Source organism: Erpetoichthys calabaricus, chromosome 1 (genome assembly GCF_900747795.2).
Source record: "Erpetoichthys calabaricus chromosome 1, fErpCal1.3, whole genome shotgun sequence".
In the NCBI taxonomy this organism is placed as follows: Eukaryota; Metazoa; Chordata; class Cladistia; order Polypteriformes; family Polypteridae; genus Erpetoichthys; species Erpetoichthys calabaricus.
Window position 1 is genome coordinate 130,025,421 of NC_041394.2, and position 22,464 is coordinate 130,047,884.

Here is a 22,464-nt window from a genome sequence, read left to right on the forward strand (position 1 = left end):
GACTTCAATACATGGAAATGTTTTTAGTATAAGAGCAGGACACTGTGTTTTCGATATACAACTATAGTTTACACTTTGTGTATCTGTTTGATTGTTTTAGCAGTTAAAAATAAGGCCTTTGGTGGTTATTTATTAATATGAAAAATTAGTTTGAAGTACCTGCCACTCTTTTGTGATATAAAAATATGACGAGCCTTCTCAGCATATGACTCATAAAGGTATCTCAGATTTCATTGCTTATATAATATAAACTATACTAGCAAAAATGTGCTCAGCTGCAGCAGTCTCATTCTTATTAAATATTCAAATTAATTTTGCTGTTATTGCCAAGGCTTTGCAATTCTAGTTAAGCAATGAGGATATAAAACATGGATATGTGGAAAATCTGAAATATTTTTTAAAAGGGATCTGCGACCATAGCGGCAGTGTGGAGTCACTGCGTTTGTAGCCTGTGGTTATCCCCGAAAAACTTGATTTTCTGGTGACTCCTATTTGGCAAAGGAGTGTTGTGTGTAATGTATTACATTGTTTGGCATCTGTAAGTTGGCAAGCGAGTCTGCCCTGACACTCTCCGTCCAGAGTTGGTTTGTGCATTATAGACTCAGTGCTGCCAGGATTGGCTCAGGATCTCAGTAATGGTGCATTGAAGTAAGCTGGTTCAGAAAATTGTGTGGATGGATGGGTGGATGGATGAAAGGAAGGATGACAAACTTAACATGATAACAGTGCAGATCAAAATGTGCTGCACCAACAAGAAGCAACACCTTAAGAGAACATCTTATAGAAAACTAGGGGGTAACGCTGTAGGTGCCTGCGCACTATGTCTCATGGTCCCATCGCCGTGTACCTGCGTCCATGCCTTCCATTCTCGGTTAGTAATATGGATATGCTGCTTATAAATGAATGTGTTTACATGGCTTGGCATCTCTAGTACTGTATCTAATCTTAACCAGGGTGATGAACATGACAGAAAAAAAATAATGAGATGAGTCTCTATTGTGAAACATTGTGATGACTAGCAAGGATTTTCTGTTCTGCTGCACTCAAGCTATTTACGTGTTAAATTTTTGCTCTACAAACTAACTTAATGTAAAAGTTCCTGCACAATTTCTTTTGCTACTATATCCTTATTTAAATCTTACCAAGTTTAGGGTGCAATAGTTGTGTTATTTTTTTCAAGACCTCAGAGTGTAATTTGGGATTATGAGAAGCACCGTGGTGTAGTGGTTAGCACAACAGTCTCACAGTCATTGTGTATTAGATGTGATGTAAATGTATATTCTCCTTCTGTATGCATGAGTTCTCCCTGGGTCCTTAATTTTCTGGGGAATGGGGATTTTAATGTAATGATTGATCATAAATTTGAGTGTATTTATGTGGGCTCCTTAATGAATAATGTCATCCTGGCACTATTTCAGGGGTAGGCCACAAACTGGTAACCAGTACTGTCAGGATAAGTTCCAACTTTCCAAAGAACTGCAAATGAAATGTGAATGGATGGATGAATGGTTGGATAGTAAATATCTGCCAAAGGAAGTTATTTCATGGAAGGCTGTACACTAAATAAACTGCAAAAAAAACTGAAGAAAGTTCAAAGAAATGAATAAAAATGAATTGAGTGGAATAGAACAGACAAATTATACTTATAATAACAAGTAATCTGTAAAAGCTTATCTCATGGTGCTTAGTTAGTTGTAAATACTTTGCAGAATTGTAATATCTAGACAGGATGATGCAGGCCTTGCTGCTGGTGACACCAGCACAGAGTACAGCAGGCAGATGAAGAGCAAGATTAGATGATGTTAAAGATGTGTAAAAGCTCCAACTCTTCTTTAGGTGAATAAGATCCCCCATACTGATCCATTGTCTAGAATTAACAACCCCAAATTGGGGTTAAGAGATCCAGGGATAAGGTGGAACTTGAGCAGGCTGAGCAATAAATGGGAGGACAGCATCATTCTGACAGTGTTTGTTTTTTTTTCAATGATACCTGTTGTCTAAAAGTTAATTTCACTAGTTTTTGGGTGTCTAAAGAAGGCATTAGGTTTTGAGTTCTTTTCAAGGTGATAGTTAAGTGCTTTGGAACCAACAGTTATCATGGTAACATGTTGATCATGGAATGAAACTTGTAGGTCACTTGCAATGGTGTCTGTAGTGATACTAGTTCTTCTAGTCAAATACAGTATGACATACCCTTTGTGTAGTCTTTAGTTCATTCTAACTTTGTTTCATCATTTGAATTCAGCAAATAACATGCTGTTATCCAAAATCAATCACAATATCTTAATGAAGCAAATCTAACAAGGTGCAAGTCTGTACAGAAAGAATTTGTTACACAACACATCTGGGGTCTCATTAGGTAGCAATGAGGTGATGTTTTTATGTTTTGCATATCACAGCATGCACTCTAATAAATTATATGTCACTAATTTATTTTAATTTGACAAGCAACGTTTGTCATGCTTTGCCTCAAGCCAGTGTGGATCATTAATCTGGAGTTGTGTATTAAGCTGGAAAGGGAGATTGAGTAAATTTCAGTTTTTTAATACAGATGTTGTAAGATCCCATGGATCCACATGATGGGTATCCAATTGGATTTTAGAATTGGATTGAATTTAAAACTGACTGTTGACCCAGTTTTTGATAACATCATCATAGTGGCTTCGGTGGGAGTAATGGAGGGATGGATAATTATTTTAAAGCTATTTGTTTTTTCAGCTGTTAAAATAATTGAAATATGATTTAAACTTATGTCTGTGTATCTGTCCATGTTTCACAGGATGGAAAACAGCATTCTGCTTTTCTAACACAGCGACAATCTCCACCCATTGAGGTGAGTTTCTTTTCTTCTGAAGTCAAATGTTCTATAATGGGATGTTTTAGATTAGACCTGAGAGTTCCTGCTGCTCATGAGAAGGATCTTTGTAAAGAGAATGGTCTTTTTAATATATGAGTTGTAGCTTTTCTATTGATTTAAGTTAGCAAGTTTGTAGCTAATTAGATGGTTCTGAATTTTAGAGAAAAGTAAGTCTACATATACTGCAGTCCAGATAATGTAAGTAATTAAATATCTGTCCATGTAAATTTTATCAGATATATCGTTAAAGATTCTACATCATGTGGAACTGCACCACTTTATGGGGCTATAACTCTAAAGGAGAAAACAATATCACCTTATAGATGACTCTAACAGTAAATCACTGACAGTTTCTAAGGATTGTAATTATATGCACATTCAAACAAAAGCTAATTTCCATCATATAGTTCTACATTGGAAGGATGCTTTTTAAGTAATTGCTTATAAAGTAGTTCAAATTTTAAATACATTAGTAAAAAGCAAATGGAAAGGATCAAAAATAAACCTGTTCCAGTAGTACGCAATGCAAGGCAGCAATCAATAATGTTGGAATGTCAATTGTCAAATGATAAAACAAGAGCCAGAAAAAAATTTGGGGCAGCCTCCCATATACCTGAAACCCGTCTGCAAATTTGAAACTTGGTTGCACACTAGTACAAGTTTGAGTCCAGAACAGAATTGCACTGGATGAGGCAAAGATGGTGGTTTTAAAGGAGGGCTGAGGAAGTGATGTCCTTGGGACCATTTGGAATTTTCCCTGGTCTGCTGTGGAATTACCCTCATTAGAGCCCTTTAGCTGCCTCCCATGCGCACATGTGTGACACAGTCTATTGCAGGAAACATGGATGCCATGCCCACACTCAGTTCCGATGCTCTCTTTAGTTAGGGAGGAAACTAGGGAACTCAGGCTTATGGAGTTTTCAAAAAGCTGTGTTCTAAGATAAGGATTTCTCACGTGGACTGTAGTTAGTGCCAATGAGAGGTGAATTAGTGTCTAATCAGCATGACTTTATTCCAAAACAAGGATTCTTTATTCGTCTACATGCTAAGCCTGTGAAATTCAAAGCTAGTCACACTTTGAAACTGCCTGAGTCTGACGTAGAAACATTCTAAACTAAGAAAAGAGTAGATCTTTTCCATAAATGAAATCCATGCATTCATCCATCATTATCGAACCAAACATATCATGCTCTCAGTTTCAACTTTAGAACAAATTTGACAAGAACAAACCATTCAGCCCAACAAAACTCACCAGTCTTAGCCACTTAGTTCTTCTAAAATAACATCAAGTCAAGTTTTGAAAGTCCCTAAAGTCCTACTGTTGGACCTCACTACTTGGTAACTTAAGTGTGAACTGAGTGCAGTCGAAATTCGAATCCTTCATAACCCACATTCTGATATAAAGAGATTTTGCGTAATATTGTCATAAAACAAATAACCTTTCAACTACTAAAATAATTTTTAACTAGTATGACTTCCTGAATGTGAAGTGCTCTGTTGTATTTGCTATCTAACCAAGACTTGGAGTCCACTGTATAAAAAGTAGTGTAATGGACTGGCATGTATGAGAGTAAAAATATTTGTGTGAAAAGCATGTTTAAAATATGCCTCCTTTTTAAGGTGAAAATTCAAACCTAATAGAACAAGTTACTTTATGATAGCTGCATATTGTCCATGTGGAATTTCCACCTCCATTATTGTCCTCTTGGGTACTCCAGTGTCCTTTTATATGTCACAGATACACATGCTACATTAACAGTTGATTTTAAATCGGCCTGGTGTGAGTCAATATGGGTGTGTGCATGAGTGCACCCTTCAATGGAGTGGCAACCTGTCCATAGTTAGTCAAAGTCTTGATTATTGGCGTTGACTACCACAAGAACAAATTTGTATTAAGTGGCTTAAGTAAATGAACGAATGATTGGAGAGAGTCATCTTTTTAATTTGGAGGAGGTGTTCATTTTATTTTGGATCTTTCAATTTATTAACTGTTTCATATACCACACACTTCAGATCATGTAGGCACAGTAAATCAGTTTCTCTTATTTCGTGGATCCTTAATGAACTAACTATGAGGGACTCTGTGAAGTATATAGAAGATGGCCTTTTGGCATAAATATTCTTTTAAGTTTTGAATGTTATTCTGTTTTTTAATAGTTTGCATGTCATATAACAAGTCTTCTTCTCTTTTCTATGACCTCTACTGGTCAGGTAGTCCTTGAGAAAGAACTGAAGCAATTTGAAGTTGAGCTTGACTCCGATATTGAAGGCATACAGAGGCGCCTGTCCCAGAAAAAGCAACTTCGCCGTCTGGGTGAGGTACTTAATTGCTTGTTATCTTAAAATTTGCTTTCTGCTTCAAATACTGCCTGCTCAGGAAATATTCTACTTGAAATGTACCATGCTCCTTTGTAGCATTTTGGTCTGTGATATGTCATACTGCAGGGTTTATTGATAGCCAGCAGGTGATGATCTTTATGCTGCATCCTTTGCACTGCTACTCTCATCTTTAAACTCTAAATTATTTGGACTTTTCACACATTTCCATTAATCGCAGCACGTACAGTCACTGAAGTGTTCACAAAAAAAAAAAAAAACACAGATGGAGCATTTGTATGATAAAATTGGTTTATTTAGCTTGTTTCAATTCTGCCCATTTATGGAAATAAGTACAAAATACGATAGAAATGAACCAAATTCTTTACACTTCAACAGTAAAAGCACATTTAGGAAAAATGAAAAGGCACTTAAAACAGTTTTAATCAGTTTTTCAAACACTGGACTATGTAATCGTCCAAAATAAATAGCAGCTCTTTGGACACTGCTTTAAAAAAATAAGAAGTAGTACAACTGATAAATACTTGATGCAGGTACTCTGCACCAGCAGAGCAGTGTGACTTTGTGCTGGGCAGCCAGTGCTATTGTCTTGTTCAGACTGTGCCCTTCTCTGTGCTTAACTTCCATCCATCCATTTTCCAACCCGCTGAATCTGAACACAGGGTCACGGGGGTCTGCTGGAGCCAATCCCAGCCAACACAGGGCACAAGGCAGGAACCAATCCCGGGCAGGGTGCCAACCCACTGCAGGACGCACACAAACACCAAGCACACACTAGGGCCAATTTAGAATCGCCAGTCCACCTAACCTGCATGTCTTTGGACTGTGGGAGGAAACCGGAGCGCCCGGAGGAAACCCACGCATACACGGGGAGAACATGCAAACTCCACGCAGGGAGGACCCGGGAAGCGAACCCGGGTCTCCTAACTGCGAGGCAGCAGGCTACCACTGTGCCACCATGCCACTGTGCTTAACTTGCCATCACTAATTGAATGGATTGTCATTTGGGGGCAATGGAGACCTCTTCTACTGATAATATGAAATTAATTAATTATATAATTTCCGAAAAGGACAATTTTCCTATCTTAATGGAGAAACCTTTAAATGAAAGGCTGCAGAAATGTAAACATTCTGAGATAGGGGTGTCAGGGTAAAATGACCTCATGTTTATAAAAAAGTAGACACGTAAATCTGTTGCCTTTTATATGGGATGAGTTTAAAGGAATACTCCGCCATTTTATATATGTAACGTACTCCGTGGCCCCGACAAATATTTAATGTCATGTTTTTAATGAATGGAGATTACCAAGTTTCTGATAGAATAGGTGACTATGGAGACCAGCACTGTTACTCTTGTTACGCCATTAGCTTGTCAGGTTGCTCAGACACATGCTTATAATATCCTAAATATGTGCATTTTTACTAAAATATTGTTAAATAAACCACTTCCAGAAAACACTCTTGTGAATGAAAATGGAACGCACTGAAACAAAAATTAATATTTGAATTGAAGACCCACCTCCCATCACTACATTTATATTCGTAGCGGTAAACCACAACTGGAGCAATTTAGGGTTATTTAGCTTCAGTCTGTGAAACTGCACAGGTGAATTGACCTTCGATTTGTTAAAGCATCTCGGATATGTGTGATATTGTAATGTTAACACTTGCTTTTCTTTAACTTTTAATCTTTAGTTGTAAACATCTCTCAGTTCACTTTGTAATGTTGCTATTACTTGTGATGTAGTGCTAGAGAGTGAATAAGCTGTCACTCAGCAGAATTCCTGAGCAATGAATGAGAGGGGAGTTGAGTTTTAATTCAAGTTTGCAAGAGTGGAAAACCCACACAAATATATGAAGACTGTGCAAAATTCACATCAACTATGACTGTGCTAAGAGCTGAGTAAAGGACTATAGAGCTGAATTATAACAGCTGTAATGACTACACTATTGTATTGTCCTTTTGTAAAATATAAAATAATAATTTTTCCACCCATTTCGAATCTCTTTGTGCTGACAAGGATAATGCCAAAACAGACAAATTTTTTGTTGTTTTTGGGGAACTCTCAGGTGGCCTAACTCCAACAGTAAGAGGCTGTTAGTTTAGCATAAACTAACCTGTGATGCCCTTACCTGGTATTACATCCTCGAACTCAGACATCAATAGTCATAGACTGAAATGGACTGGGTAATGAGGATATTCAATAACTAGAAATAGGTGCAAAATAATTATTTGTGCTTTTATTCAAAATAGAATCAACAATGAATAAAGTGCAGTACAGTCATCCATTATTAAATAAATTAATTAATACTTCAATATAAAGTGTAAAAGACAAAACCAGGGAATAAATATGATAAAATCCAACAATTACATATCACCCAGAATCAGGTTCCCTTTTTTTTAAAACTAAACTCTCTTAGAGTCCTGCACATCCAGTCCTTTGTCTCCCCTGTACACCCCTTGTAGTCTTCTCAGCCGGTGGAGTCCCTGACTCCAGCTCTAGTCCCAAACACCATACTTTAGCGTCTGTTTGTAAAGCTTGTAGCTGGACCTCCGTCTTCCGTACACCTTCATCGGCATCTACAGTACAGAATCCCTAGGAGTCTACTCGATAGCTCAACAAGGGAATATCCACCCCTGGAGCACCATTCTCCTTGCTCCCTCAAATGCCGATTGATTGCCAGACTCCTCACCTCCAATCTTTATTTCTTACCTGACCTTTGGTTTCCTCCCTTCTAACCTGTATAAGCTCCTTTTACATTATCTTAGTTGATGGGACCTTAATCAAGCCCCACAGAGTGTGAATGAGGAAACTGGCTGAACCAATTGCGCCTTCACGTACAAACACAATTTAGCCAATCTTCTCATCAAACACTCAGGGGCTGCTTAGCTTTAATGCTGCATACACCAACACCCACAGAGCCTGAGTGCACTGTTTTTATTGTTAAAACTTTCAACGTGCTGTACCACATTCCCCAGAATCTCATCCCAATGAGTCTCCTTCTGCTGTTAAAATGTATTCCTGCTTACCAAGCCTCCAGTTCTGTGATGTAATACCTTAACTTCAATAGAGAAGAATTGGTTTCTGTATCAGTACATTTGCCGTTGTTTTTGTCATTATTCATATTTCATGACCAAAAATTGCTTAGTGCATAAGTGGTTTCTTCTGAAAATGTAGCAATCTCTTCAGTACAACCTTCTAGAATACAGCCTACACAATATAACCTCTGCCTCGTGGTGATCAACAGTGTTGCCTGGAGACTAGGACACTGGATTTTAAACTATAAAGCTGCTACAGTAGTTTGGTTCTGGCCTCAATTTCATTGTACAGTCATGAGCATATCAGTTCATCAGCTTGCATTACAATGATAAAAAAAGGTATCCTGAAGTTATAAATCACCCTGGATAAAGATGTCTACCAATGCCCCAAAGCTACTTTAATTTTTCTATCTGTGGTAGTAGTTGCATCATAACCCAGTAGAGAGAGAAAAAGAGAGTGAGCCCCACTCATGTTCAAGAGAGATCTAAAGTTGATGCAGACTTAGTGGCACACTAAACACAGGATCTCTGAAAACTACTCTGCAATCACATGCTAAACAGAAACTCTCCAATTCATAGTAAATAATGAGAAGAATTAAATCCATAGCATACTGTAAATATTTCTCATTCCCTCCCTTTCAAAATGAAATTCACAAGCTTGTTTACATCTCCTTCTCTGTTTCAGTGCCATAGTCTCTCTCTCTCTCTCTCTCTCTCTCTCTCTCTCTCTCTCTCTCTCTCTCTCTCTCAGTGCCCTCCCTCTCACACCCATTCCCCTCTCTCTCTCTCTCTCTCTCTCTCTCTCTCTCTCTCTCTGTCTCTCTCACGCTCCCTCTCCCAATCTCCTTTTCACTTTGCTGTGTGCTGTCACTGCTCGCCCTGTGGGTTTGGCTCAGAGTTATTTCCATTTAATCTCTCCTCAGAACGTGTTGAGCAACTCCCCGGTGAGCACGCAGACCGTCACAGCTGGCGAGCCGGACACAGGGTGAGTATGGCTCTGGCTTTGGTTTCCCAAGTTTGTTAAAGAGGATTGTAATTAAGAGGGAATACAGAGTTCAGAAAGGAGTGTGGTGGGTTGGGGTGGGGGTGGGTTTTGGGGGGGGGGGGGGGGTGGGGGGGCGGGCATGGGTGGTTAAAACCTTCCAAATATGTATACCTTTAGGAAACCTGCTTTGCTAAGGTGCTCCTTTAAGCTGGAGCTAAATGAGACTTTTAACTTGAAAACATGTCATATTTACAGAGGCCTTGTTAAACTTTTACTTTACACAGTAAGTTCATGAGCTGCTGAGTGCAGTTAGTTTTTAAAAAAAAGCTGAGCAGGAAGAATGTAATTAGGAACAGTATTTCAGTCATTTTGCTTTACCCCTGATGCTCTTAAAGCAATTTGTTCTAGCGTTTCTGTGTGGAGCTTTGCCAAAAGAGGATGAATAAAACTAAGGCAGAGGCATCCAGTTCTAATGATTTTGTAGTGTATCCAGTTTGATTTTTTACTTTTGCAGAAATAAATTACAATCATCATAGTGGGTCAAGAGGCTGAGCAGTCATTGGCCTTATTTTGAACTCAGATTGGTGGGCCTTTGAGTGTTTCATTTTTCCTGTTGGAAATTCTCTACTATTTCCGTTAACCAGCTGGCATCTGCCCTTAGTTTTGTGTAAAAAATTCTCAAAATAATTGTTTCAAATATTTTCTTTTCTTTATGAGTTTGATATCCTAGGTCAAAATCAACCTTTCCTATTATTAAAGTAATTTGTTTCTTTATGTACTACAATGTTGATAGTGAAAATACACTATTATAGCAATCTTCATGTTATTTAGTATAAATAAAAGACTACAAAACACATGATATTATGCAACACAGCAGCGCAATTACTGAACAGGACAAAGTGATACCCTACTGTTCACGTGTTCACATGTGAGTATTAAAAGTAAATTATATACATGTTGCACAATAGCAGCCTCTTGATGATTGGATATCCTGGAAGTCCTGCAATATGTGAAACACAGTTTTGATAGTCCTCAGTGCCGGCCTCTAGAGAAATGAGGCTTCACATACTCTTTATCCTCAAAGCACCTTGCTAGGGCAGTGTTTCTCTTTAGACAAGGCAGCGGCTTCCCATGTTTCATTAATGTAAACACTGGTGCAGATCAAATTAATTTCAGTTTATTATTATTGAGTGCCGTTCCACTTAAATGGCGTATCCTTTACAATAATTAAAATACAGAATGAATAAGAAATACTTTGTAAAAGACAAAGCAATGTTGAAACATTAAACAGAGAATCATCTTATAATATATGCAGTACAATAAAAAATTAATAAACACATACAGTACATACTGTCATGGACATCAAGCATGGGCTGGCGTTCCAACCAGGATAGTTCAAGGTTCCTTACCTGGTTGGGAGGCCAGTTTAATAAAAGGACAGTGGGAGACCAATGGCATGGACTATTTGCTCCCCCAATACAATAGGTGGTAGTCTTCCTGGGCTATGATGCCTACATGGAAAGCTACAAGGCAGTCTGGGAATTGCAGTCCCATTAGACAGCCTTGTTTTGTTCCATAGGTGCCATCAGGGGACCTGCAGGGACAGACTGTCCCCACATTAAGCGGAAGTATTCCTGGGTCTGCCATAAAGGAAGCCATTTGATCTCATCCAGGAGCTAAACATTTGCCTAGAGGAGTGAAAGGAAAGGAAAAGAGGAAGGAAGACAGAATAAAAAGATTTGTGACTTTGCTTTATTTATGAATAACCTGTAAAGGTATTTGCTCAAATGAATTGCTATTTGAACTTGGGACCATGCTGGTGTTGGTGGGCTCAGTGGCACACCATACAGGTTTACAATACATACAGAGTATTTTTACATCCATATTCTGTTATAAGATCAGCTACATCTGAAAATGGATCACTCTGCAGACAAACACTAATAACTTTCACAAACTGGTCCATCATATGTACTCCATGGTAAATGCGGTGCCATCATTAGATGCCAAGATTGGAAAGAATAATAGGAAAGAACAAGCAATGGCCAATTTGAATAATTACTATAACTAATTAAAAAGCAGTATAAGAAATTAAAAAGAACAGCCTGAGCAGGGGTCTTATCAAATGCTAAAATCATTTTCAGATTAGGAGCCAACTAGGGGGCTTTGCCCTCTGCTCGCTTCGCTCGCCAACCCCCCATGCCTGCTTTGCTTCCACAGTTTCAGATGCGCATTGTAGGCGCCTATGTTCATTGTATTTGTCCATGCTGGCGCGTTTTTGTAGCTCTGTTAGTCTAGCTGTTTGGTTCTGGAGCCGAGACAGTTTTGCTTCCGCGGTTTCAGACGCGCGTAGTAGGCGCCCACGTTTATTTTCTTTATCCATGCGGGCTCGTGTTTGTAGCTCCGTTAGTCGAGCTGGTTTGTACAATCCCAAGCAGCACATTATTCCGAACTTCACTCCGCAGTAGTGCCACTCACAATATGGCGGTGACGCCTGCGCCTTCACTCCGCAGTAGTGCCACTCACAATATGGCGGTGACGCCAGCGCCTTCCGTACTATGTCGGGTTTCACTATGCTGTGTAGGCGTCTTTGCCTTTTGTACTTTCCCGTGCCTTCCATACTATCTTTGTGGACCTGTGGGGCCTCCGTAGCCTCTTCCGTTTGAATCTGGGCTGCAGCGCAGAATCCTCTTTTTTGTGTGTCCGTGTCTGTAGTCGTTAGCTATGGGCGCGTTGTTGCTTCATTTCTCATTCACGTCAAGAGCTCCTTCGTTTTTGAGCGATGACTCCTTCATGCGCGGTGGATCACACTTCGCTGGCGGTTTATGAGACGCGCGCTGTCGGCGCCTGCACACTATGTCTCTTGCGTCCATCGCCGTGTACCTGGGTCCGTGCATTCTGGTTTACCATTCTCGGTTAGTAATATTTCTTACCTGAACTCCTCTCATTCACCCAATAGAATAAAAAGATCTTTTACAAATGTGCCTCTGTAAGGAAGACATTGGAAATACAGCATATGCATATACCGCTCCATCATGTGTGGATAGTCTTCAATAGTCTATAGCAATATCATCAGCTAGGCTTAAGCTACAGTAGAATAAAGGACTCCCACCCTTCATTTACAAATATTTTTCTAAATTGTTTATCCTCTTTATCAACTTCCATCTGCCTTAAAGTGTTTTTCAAGGTTTTTATGGTCTTCTTCTGCTTGTGAGCATTTATTCCCACAGTTCAAAGTTTTGCTCCAAGGTTGACTGGTAACTCTTTTTTTGCCTCTAGCCTATTAGTTATCATCTTTAGATACTGTATGTAGATTGGCATTGTGCTCATGATGGGCTGTTGCTGAGCTTCCTGTCACTCTGAATTGGAATGAGCTAATGGATAGATGTGTATTAACAATGGCTTGCTTTACCTAGAGTCTGAAATTCTTCCATTATTCATCTTTCATGAACTATCCTCAATAATAACCATTTATGACCATGTTTTTATGCAAGCCTATGTTGCCTTAACACAATTTTTAATTCAATTTCATTGAAAAGTCTTTCCAAGCCTCCCACCCAACAAAGATTCTACTGAACATCACCATCATAATATATTCTCATTCACCACCTGAAAATATTCCCAAGACACTTGTGTTTGCCTCATTTACTAGATTCTTTGTTTGATGTGGAGCCAGTGCTCTTACCTGTCTGACAATAAGGGGGCTCGTGTAACATGAGATTTGAAGGAAGATAGAAGAAAACATTGCTTTAACCAATTTCTTTCTAGTGTGCTTAAAAAAGTGGACCACCCACAGCAGTAAATCTATTCTATTTACATCAAACCCCACAGCTAAGAGGAAGAAGGTTATCCATCCTACAGCTTGAGTAAGATTTACAGAAAACGGAAAATACATTTCCTCCAGCCCAGAGGGACCTTTGCCCAAGTAACCCTAATCTGAATTCACACCTGACTGAGCCAAAGAGATCAGTGTGCCTGAGGCTACCAGACACGTGGTCAGCTCCACACATATCAGGGTGCTATCCTGAAACTGAGTTAGAAAGAAAAATGACACTGAATTAGTAATAAAAGGGAGTGGTGGGTTTATTTCACCCACTCTTAATAAAAATGGGAATTTACCTGTTAGGTTGTTTCTTGTTCAAAGGCCCCAAACCTCACGCAATTCATGCTGTTAGGGTAGGTTACATGTGTTTGTGGCAGTAGCAAAAGAAACTTTGCATAAATATATCTTTATAGCATTATTTAATATTCAGGAATATCTGTGTGGACCACCAACTTTTATTCTAAAGCTAAACAAGTGTTATCTTTTATACTATGTATAATCATGTCCAACGCTGGTTCCTTCCTTGAGTCTAATGCTACTAGGTGTAAAAATTAACACATTTCGTATGTGTTTTTTGATTTGTTGAATTTTTTTTTCTTTACTTCATAAAATCTGTTTATGAGATCATTGATAATTTAGTAGAGAATATCAAAACTCATATTTTATTCCCATTTTTTTCTTTGTTTTCGACTCAGTTAAATGTGTCACGTGACTGTGATTGTTGCAGCATGTGGCTCTGTAAATATGGCGGCAGTCACTTTGCAAATTATCCGTTGGTGAATAACACTCCTTGAACTTGATTTCTAACACAGGTTTGTTAAGTTCCAAATAAGCCTTAGCATCAGGATTCATTTCTGGTTTTTGATCCCTATTTTATTATCAATTCCGATCTTCCTTTTGCTCTTCCGTTTTGGTCACTTGTTGTTTGTCTTTTTAAGGTGTTGATCTGGTTTTCTATCTTACATTATGTAAACACGGTGGCGCAGTGCGTAGCGCTGCTGCTTCACAGTTAGGAGACCCGGGTTCGCTTCCCAGGTCTTCCCTGCATGGAGTTTGCATGTTCTCCCCGTGTCTGCGTGGGTTTCCTCCCATAGTCCAAAGACATGCAGGTAAATTGTGCTTGGTGTGGATGTGTGTGTGCCCTGCAGTGGGCTGGTGCCCTGCCCGGGGTTTGTTTCCTGCCTTGCACCCTGTGTTGGCTGGGATTAGCTCCAGCAGACCCCCGTGACCCTGTGTTAGGCTATAGCAGGTTGGATGGATGGATTATGTAACCATCTCCTTGTTATATTTTTCCTCACCTTAATGCGTCGATACAAGTCTATCATAACACTGGGATAGACTGTAATCCCACTGTAGGTTTCAATTGGATAAAGTAAGTTTGAGAATGTGGTGCATGCTTTTTATTAATGTACCCATAATGATGATATATTGCATTAATTATATGACTTCTTTATAACTGATAATAAGTCATTATGAATAATGTTCATTCTTTTTAATATTTATGAGGATTAAATTAGAAGCATCAGCAAGACTTAATAATATTACAAACAACTTCATCATATCAATGTTTACAATGCACTGGTGAGGCCTTGTCTAGTGTACTGTGTGCAGTTTTCATCTCCAGGCTACAAAAAGGACATAGCAGCACTTGAAAAGGTCCAGAGAAGAGTGACTAGGCTGATTCCAGGGCTACAGGGGTTGAGTTATGATTAAGCCTATACAGTTTAAGCAAAAGAAGGTTAAGAGGTGACATGATTGAAGTGTTTACAATTATGAAGGGAATAACACGGGGACACAGTTGGAAACTTGTTAATGGTAAATTTCACACAAACATTAGGAGAATCACATACACTTGGAAAAAGCTACCAAATAGTAGACAGTGAGACTTTAGGGACTTTCACAAGTAGAGTTAATGTTTTTTTTAAAAGAATTAAGTGGATATGAACCACACGCTTTTTTGGGCTTAATGGCCTGTTCTTGTCTAGATTATTCTAATGTTCTAATCATGTTAATGAATCTTAAATATTGAGTACTATTTAGCATTCTAAATTCTCAAATTAATGTGTGTTTTTGTGAGTATGTATATGACTGGGCCCAATTGTGAATTGGTAAACCCCATAGATGGATAATAAGTAGCAAGCACCACCTTATAATAGAAATAAATTTTAAGCACCATCGGTCATTTCAGTAAGTAATATAGTGCCTAATATTGTGATTGAATTTAAAGTAATGTCTCATGCATTAGGTAAATATATGTAATAAACAAATATATTTATTTTAATTAGCACCTTCTGAACAAAATGAACAAAAAAGTAATGTCTCATGCATTAGGTAAATATATGTAATAAACAAATATATTTATTTTAATTAGCACCTTCTGAACAAAATGAACAAAAATTAAGCATAATACATCAATTCTTCAGTTTTGTAAAGTCACCTGTTTCAGACCCTTTTTTGGCAGTATCAAGTTCAGAGTTGTTGGCCTCCCTGGATGGGACACCAGTCCATCGTAGGGCAAATTTATGCACCCACGAAAAGGTACAATTAAGACTTATAAGACTGAAGAGAACTGAAAAGGATGCCAAGATTTATGATGTGGCAAGTCTACTCATTGTCCCACAGTCATACTATAAATTCATGCCCAGGGCTGTACAATAAATTAACACTAAACACTTCCTCATAATATGAACTAACCCAAAGTTAGCTGCATCATTACTTCTGGGGTGGATCTACCATAAGTGTCTTCTGGGTGCACACCCAGGGGCCAATGGCAGCATGGGGCATTTTTCAGCAATATACACAGCAACTTGATGAAACAATTGATTATCCATGAGTTGAAATAACCAATCGATGAAACGACCAATTATTCCTGAGTCAAAATGACCAATGGGGACCTGCACTCGATCGATGAAGAGATCGAGTCTCGTGCAGAAATCAAGAATGTGAAATGCCATGTTGCATTACACGACCCGTTGTTTGTATTCTGCATTGTTAAAAGTATGATCGACACTCTGTTAAGGAGCTAAATCATCTAGGGACCTGTGGGAGTCTTAATCCAGCCTTGATTGCCCAATATTTATAAATGTTAAGTTTTAAAATAGAGAGCACATGAATGCCAGACAGTGTGACTTCATCATAAAAACCTCAAATGCTATAAATAAAGAAGAATCACTTTGCCATAAGGTCAGTAATTGTTGAGTAAAGCAAAGGATTAGTCAAGATGTGAGTAAAACTTAATTAAGCACCACACCATATAATGAGAAAATTCTTGCTATTGCAACATGGAACAAACACATGGTGTATTGTTTGTCTAAATGATGAAAGCCCCCTTCATTATGAATAAATATTCACCAATTCTCCATGGTATGAATTCATCTCATTCATACCTGTGCAATAAGACTAAAATTTAAACTAATTCCCATTGTATAAAATGTGATAAATTTAAAACTCCACCCCACCTGTCAGACAGCCACATTCTATAAATACATATGGAATTAGGCACTGCCCATGTTGTATAATAGGTAAAAATGAGTTACTTTCCTAATTTTACACAACACCCTGTAATGTAAGGTGAGTCAAAACACCAGTCCGTACTGTAAAATCATCTAAAGTGCCATCTCATTTTGTCACAGAACCTTAAGCACTACTCATGTTATACAAAACATATTTGCCAACACTCAAAAGGTTGCAAAAGGAGCGCTAGTACTATAAAAGATATTAAATACTTTCCAATTGTCTTAACCAAGCTTAAACACCACATTATAATGTGAGTAAGGTTAAAGCATCATTCCAAACTTTAAGCAAATCTGGAGAACTGCTTCATATGCGCAGCAAACCATATGGTGCACATAAGCACTCATTCATTCTTTTTTTTTCCCAAATCTGTTTATTTCCATACAGAAGTATGGAAGCAGCATCAACCAAGCACTGGGCACAAGCCATACTTGCGTAACGCATCAGCCACTTGCTGGATATACTCAAATCCTGTAGGCCAACTGAGAGATGCCTGTCAACTTAACCTTCACGTCTTTGTAATGTGGGACTGTATTAAGGACTTTCTTGTAATCTGAAATAATCTTACGTACTGCTCAAGACTGATTAAGTATTAAGCACCACACCATACAGTAAAATAATTTAGCACCCCCACCATGCAACTTACTCTTAAAGTGTTTGCTCATACTGTAAATGAGGCTGCCACAGTATGAATTAATCTTAAGCATTGCCTTTCGAATTAATCAACTTGTATCACCATCTGCATGCTGGGAATAATCGTAGAGCATTTCCCTAAAGCAGCAGACAAACCTGAGTCTGTCAGAATGGTCAGCAGGCAACCCACTGAAAAAACTGCCTGCTGCAATGGTGACTGACCAGCTCAATCTTGTGACTGCAACACATGATTTACTTTAAAATCCTCAAGGACACTTCTTGGAATGGACATTAGGAGGTAGGGTCGAGGAGATGGTCAGATCTCCCCCCCACCCCAGTTTCGACATACTCATTTTCAAGAATCTAGATGCACTAACATCCCTTCACAAACTGCAACCACTAGCTCTCTCTCTCTCAGAAGTGATTAGAAAATGGCATGCCTTTATATGGCAAGTATTAAGTAGGCTTGAGGGTTTAAAAAAAATTGGAATTTTTGAAATACTTTTCAGGCGCACAGCACTTTGATTCACGGAGTGTGCACATTTATGACAGACACCCAGAGCTTTGGTTGATATTTTTTATCTGTCATCTGGAATTGCACAACTGTGTCTCGAACCTACGGGCAATGATGCACACCGAAAGACAAGTGGGAGACGGGAGCCTCAAGGCTGTGATGATAGCAACCAGCTAGGGACTTGGCAAGGGAGCTAACTTTGTGCCTTCAGTAAGTTAATCTTTGATTTTGTTTGGCTGCTGTTTCACATACTTCTTCTCTGTTAAACGTAAGTACTAAACGACCAAAGCCAAATGCATTTTTCAAGACTTCTCAATTGATATTCCCGCCCTCCAAAGAGGGCACATTCCATTCTATTGTTGTAGTTGAAAATGTCCTGACTTGAGAATGTTTACTGTGGAGATTAATAAAACACACTCTAACTTTGTTCTTTTCCCAGCAGGATCATGCCAGCCTGTTTATAAAGCCCTGAATAGACTAACGTCACAATTTTTATTTAGGTTTCTTAATGTGTTTATGGCTGACCTCTTTAAAAGTGGACATCATCCCTCATGGTGCCACTCTTGGAGTACCCTCTTAGGCCATAAATCCCCCACAACAAGGTTTCTAGGGCCAAATACTTCCTTTTAAACAAAGCAAGAATGTTGTACAGTAGGTTGATGACAACAAAGAGGCATTTTTGTAGAATTAGCGGTTTTGGGATAATAAATCACACTGATTTTAAGCAACATGTGCATGCACATTTCTAAAAACGCACCCTGAGGCAACACTCCTCCTCCAAACTCCCTGTCAGGAAAAAAAGACAATAAAAAGCAAAAGAAAATAAAAACACTCAACCTGTCAGTGACTGAAGTCAGCATTAATGAGAACGCCTACAGCTTTAGCTCTAGAGTTGTCATGTTCAAAATAAAGAGACATATACTGCCTTTTGCATCGATTCTTTTAATATCTTCTTTTTGAAATTCTGTCAAATTACACGCATGTAATGTATTTGTGCTGGCAACTGAAAGTGTTGAGTTGTCATTCACAAAAGCAATAAACCAGATTATTATGTTTTTAGATTTGGCTGACACCTTTATCCAAAGTGAGTTAGAAGATCAGAATATATTGTTGTCATTTACATATATTTTTAACACACAGGTAGGCTAAGGGTTACAAAGCAAGTTAGTGAAAGGCATTGAACTGGCAAGACATTGGTTTAAATTTTTCAAAACTGTCCTTCCTGCCTAAAAACATCAAAATATGATATAAGTTCACATATTCTTAAACACACATTTTAAGAACAACAACAGCAACATCAAGAGCATCAACATTATTTATATTGCATATTGTCATACAAGCAATGTCCGAAAGAAGAAGAAGAAGAATGTAATTAAAAAGGCTATACACTATGACATATAGAAAATTATATGAAATGAATAACAAATAAATAATAAATAAAAAGGCAATACTATTAAAGAATAAGTAACAAAGGCAAAATGTAAGGTCAGATGGTTGTTAGGAGAGAAAACAAACTCTAGTTAGGCAGGAGAAAAAAATTAAATCTGCAGGGTTTCTTTCCAAGGCCAAAAAAACCGCCCAGCCACCACTGGGCATTCTACCTAATATAAATGTTTGTAAATCAGTCCTCTTTATTTTAAGGCTTCACATGACTTTATCTGATGATGTTGGTCTTGTGGACAGCTGGGACACCCTCCTTCAATCCATCAACACAGGAGGCTGCATGGTGCCTTGATTAGGTGGTGGTGGTGTAGATCACCACCACAAAAGAACCGGAAAAGACAGTAGAGAATAGTGGGGATTAGTACAGATGGTGGATCCTTGAAGAATATGTTAATTCTACACCTGAAATGTAGCTACAAAAAAGCCATAATAAAATAATGTGTTTTAAGCAGTTGTTTTAAATGTTCCACAGTACTAGCCTGGCATATTTAAAGTATTCCAGATTTTGGTTGCTTAACAGCACCACTTCTTTTAAGTTTGGCTCTTGCAGACCTCCATTCGAAGATCCAAGGTTATTGCTTGAAGTGGAGAGGGACAGGCATTCCAAAATATAGGACGGAGCGAGATTATTTAAGGCTTTGTAACTCATTAGTAGTATTTTAAAGTCAATTCTGAATAACATGGTTAACCAGTGTAACAGCAGTGAAACTGGTGAGATGTGCTCAGATTTTCTTTTCCTAGTTAAGGTTCTGGCTACTGCATTCTGCACTAATTGCAACCAATTGATGGATTTCTTAGATAGTCCTGTTAAGAGTAATCTGTTTGATTAAAAACAAAAGCAGCTTAGGGCAGAAAGAGCTTGTTATGCCACCAGAGACCCAGAGATGTATGTCATTTGTGGATTTCAGTCCTGCATTTAATACAATCATATCAGAGCTTCTCCACAGCAAACGTCTCAGTATGAATGCGGACTATGTCACATATCTCTGGATTTCTGACGTTCTAAGTCAGTGGTTCCCATCCTTTTCTGTGCCCTGCATCCCTAGAAAATGTTGAATTTATGTTCACACTCACTACAAAAATAATACTATATTCGAAGATGAAGAAGTCAAATTTCTAATTTTTGAACCAAGTAAAATGCTGCGGGTGAACAAATTGAACTCAAAACATAAGCTTATAACTCAGTATATAAAATATAAATAGAAATTGAGCAATTTGCCTTTATAAATCTCAATAATCTTATAAATATGTCCCCCATGAAGCTTAGACACTGGATTAACAATCTTGGGGTTGGAGTACCCTGTGAAGTATCAAGTGCCATAAGGAAATGACACATGCTCAATAATCAAAGTGTTTGGGGGATTGGAGACCACTGTGAAACAATGGGTACAGGTGCGCCGCTAAGCAGTGCACACAGTTGACTGGCTTTGTCCCCTGATAACACCTGTAATGAAGTTCAAAAACAGGTGCGCCACACAGTTAAAATTACTGTGCTACTGCTAGGACTGCTGGCAGGAGAGATGGACTGAGTGTAAGCAGCAGGTTTGCATCCAATTCAGTCCTTCTTCTCCCTCCCAACAAAAATGTCAACGGAACTCGAAATTGGTTCTCTACGGATCATTGCAAGGTCAAAATTCCCTTCTCTTAAAAAAGGTTTTTGCCTTTACAAATGCCACACCCGCGGCAAGGGACCCACAAAAATACACATTTCTGCGGCTCAATCACAGGTAACAATTACACAGGCAATGCTTGATTCTTTTCATATCATACTAAAGGAGCACTAACTAATAAATGACCCACAAATGATGGCACACTGTAAGACACCAATTGCACCATGATAAAGTTGGACCTCACTCAATTTTGATGAAGTAGCTTTCCTCTTTTTTGCATCCCCTGAAATTCTATCTTGACACCCACTTGGGGGTGTGGGAACTTCAAGTTTAGAACCTTTGTTCTATGTAACAGACAGGGAAGACGGGCGAATATCAGTCAGACTCCCTGACCCTGAACACAGGGTCCCATCATTTTTGTGTTTTGTCCCCTCTCCTTTTCTTTCTGTACACCATTGGCTGAACTTCCAGTGACCCATCTGTTAAAATGAATGTTGCTGATGACACCACCCTGATTGGCCTGATCACAGACAGGGATGAGATGACATATCAGAGGGAGCTGAATCAGCTGCCCAGTTGGTGCATCCGCAAAAATCTTAACTTGAATTCCTTGAAAACAGTAGAAAGGATTGTAGATTTTAGGAGACACTCCTCTCCTCCTACAGCAGGGTAGAATCATTTACATTTCTTAGCACAACTATCACTCACAACCTAAAATGGGATGAAGACGTAACTGATCTTATCTAAAAAGCTCAGCAGCGGATGTTTTTTCTGCATTAACTTAAAAAGTTTAACCTGTCCTAGGAAGTGCTGGTACAGTCTAATGGAGCCATCATTGAAAGCATCTTCTCTTTCTCCAGAACAGTCTGGTATGACAATGCATCTGCTTACTCACAACATAAACTAAAGTGTGTTATTCAGACAGCGGAAAAGATTGTAGGACTCAGGCTGGACTCACCTGAGGTTTTATATACATCATGGGTCAGGAAACGAACCGGATATATAAGCAAAGACTACACTCTCCCAGGCAACCATCTCTTTTGATTATATGCAAGAACCACTAGACAAAAAACATTTTCACTAGGATTAAACACAGTCTCTGATTCATCTATATCTTCCTGATTTCTGTTCTCCCCAATTCAATATAAATTATGTTTATTTAATGTAGGACTTACATAATATACTACTGAGCAGGAGTTTATTCTAATATTTTATATATCCCGGTTTACTATATGTAATGCTGTGATAATGTCATGTATTATATTTTAATTCTGTGTACCTTGTTATGTGTGTGACACCAAGAGAAATTTCTAGCAACTATGTTGCCTGGGAATAAAGTTCAGGTTCAAGTTCAAGTATGGGTCATATGCCAGAACTCTATTATGGTAGCCTTCTGTTGCTTGATATACTTGGGGATTAACAGTGTTTTTCTGCCTGGTACTCTAACCCCCCATCTCCACATCTCAAAGACATGCAGGTTAGATTTTGTGACTTTGTATGATTAAATGCACTTGTGTATGTGAGTCTGGACAATGAAGGGCTGGCACTGGATCCAGAGTTGCTTTCTGATGCCAGGAAATGGAGAAAGCTCTTCATTTTCAAGCTACCTGATCTAGTGTTCCTTAAATTTTAGGACTTTGTTCTTCTATGCTAGGGTGTTGTACTGTGTTAGCCATTATGAATGTAGTGAGAAGTCAAGCAAAATGACACCT

General features: G+C 38.6%; 1 protein-coding gene across 7 annotated transcripts in view; it reads left to right on the plus strand.

The window, feature by feature from the left end:
• The window catches only part of sorbs3 (sorbin and SH3 domain containing 3), a 256,291-nt gene that overhangs the window by 191,670 nt on the left and 42,157 nt on the right, over positions 1 to 22,464 (plus strand). For all 7 annotated transcript variants that reach the window (XM_051919164.1, XM_028806172.2, XM_028806163.2 and 4 more), the window contains 3 exons: positions 2,780 to 2,833; positions 5,069 to 5,176; positions 9,158 to 9,219. In XM_051919164.1, coding sequence (XP_051775124.1) covers positions 2,780 to 2,833; positions 5,069 to 5,176; positions 9,158 to 9,219 — 224 coding nt within the window. The remainder of the gene's footprint in view (positions 1 to 2,779; positions 2,834 to 5,068; positions 5,177 to 9,157; positions 9,220 to 22,464) is intronic.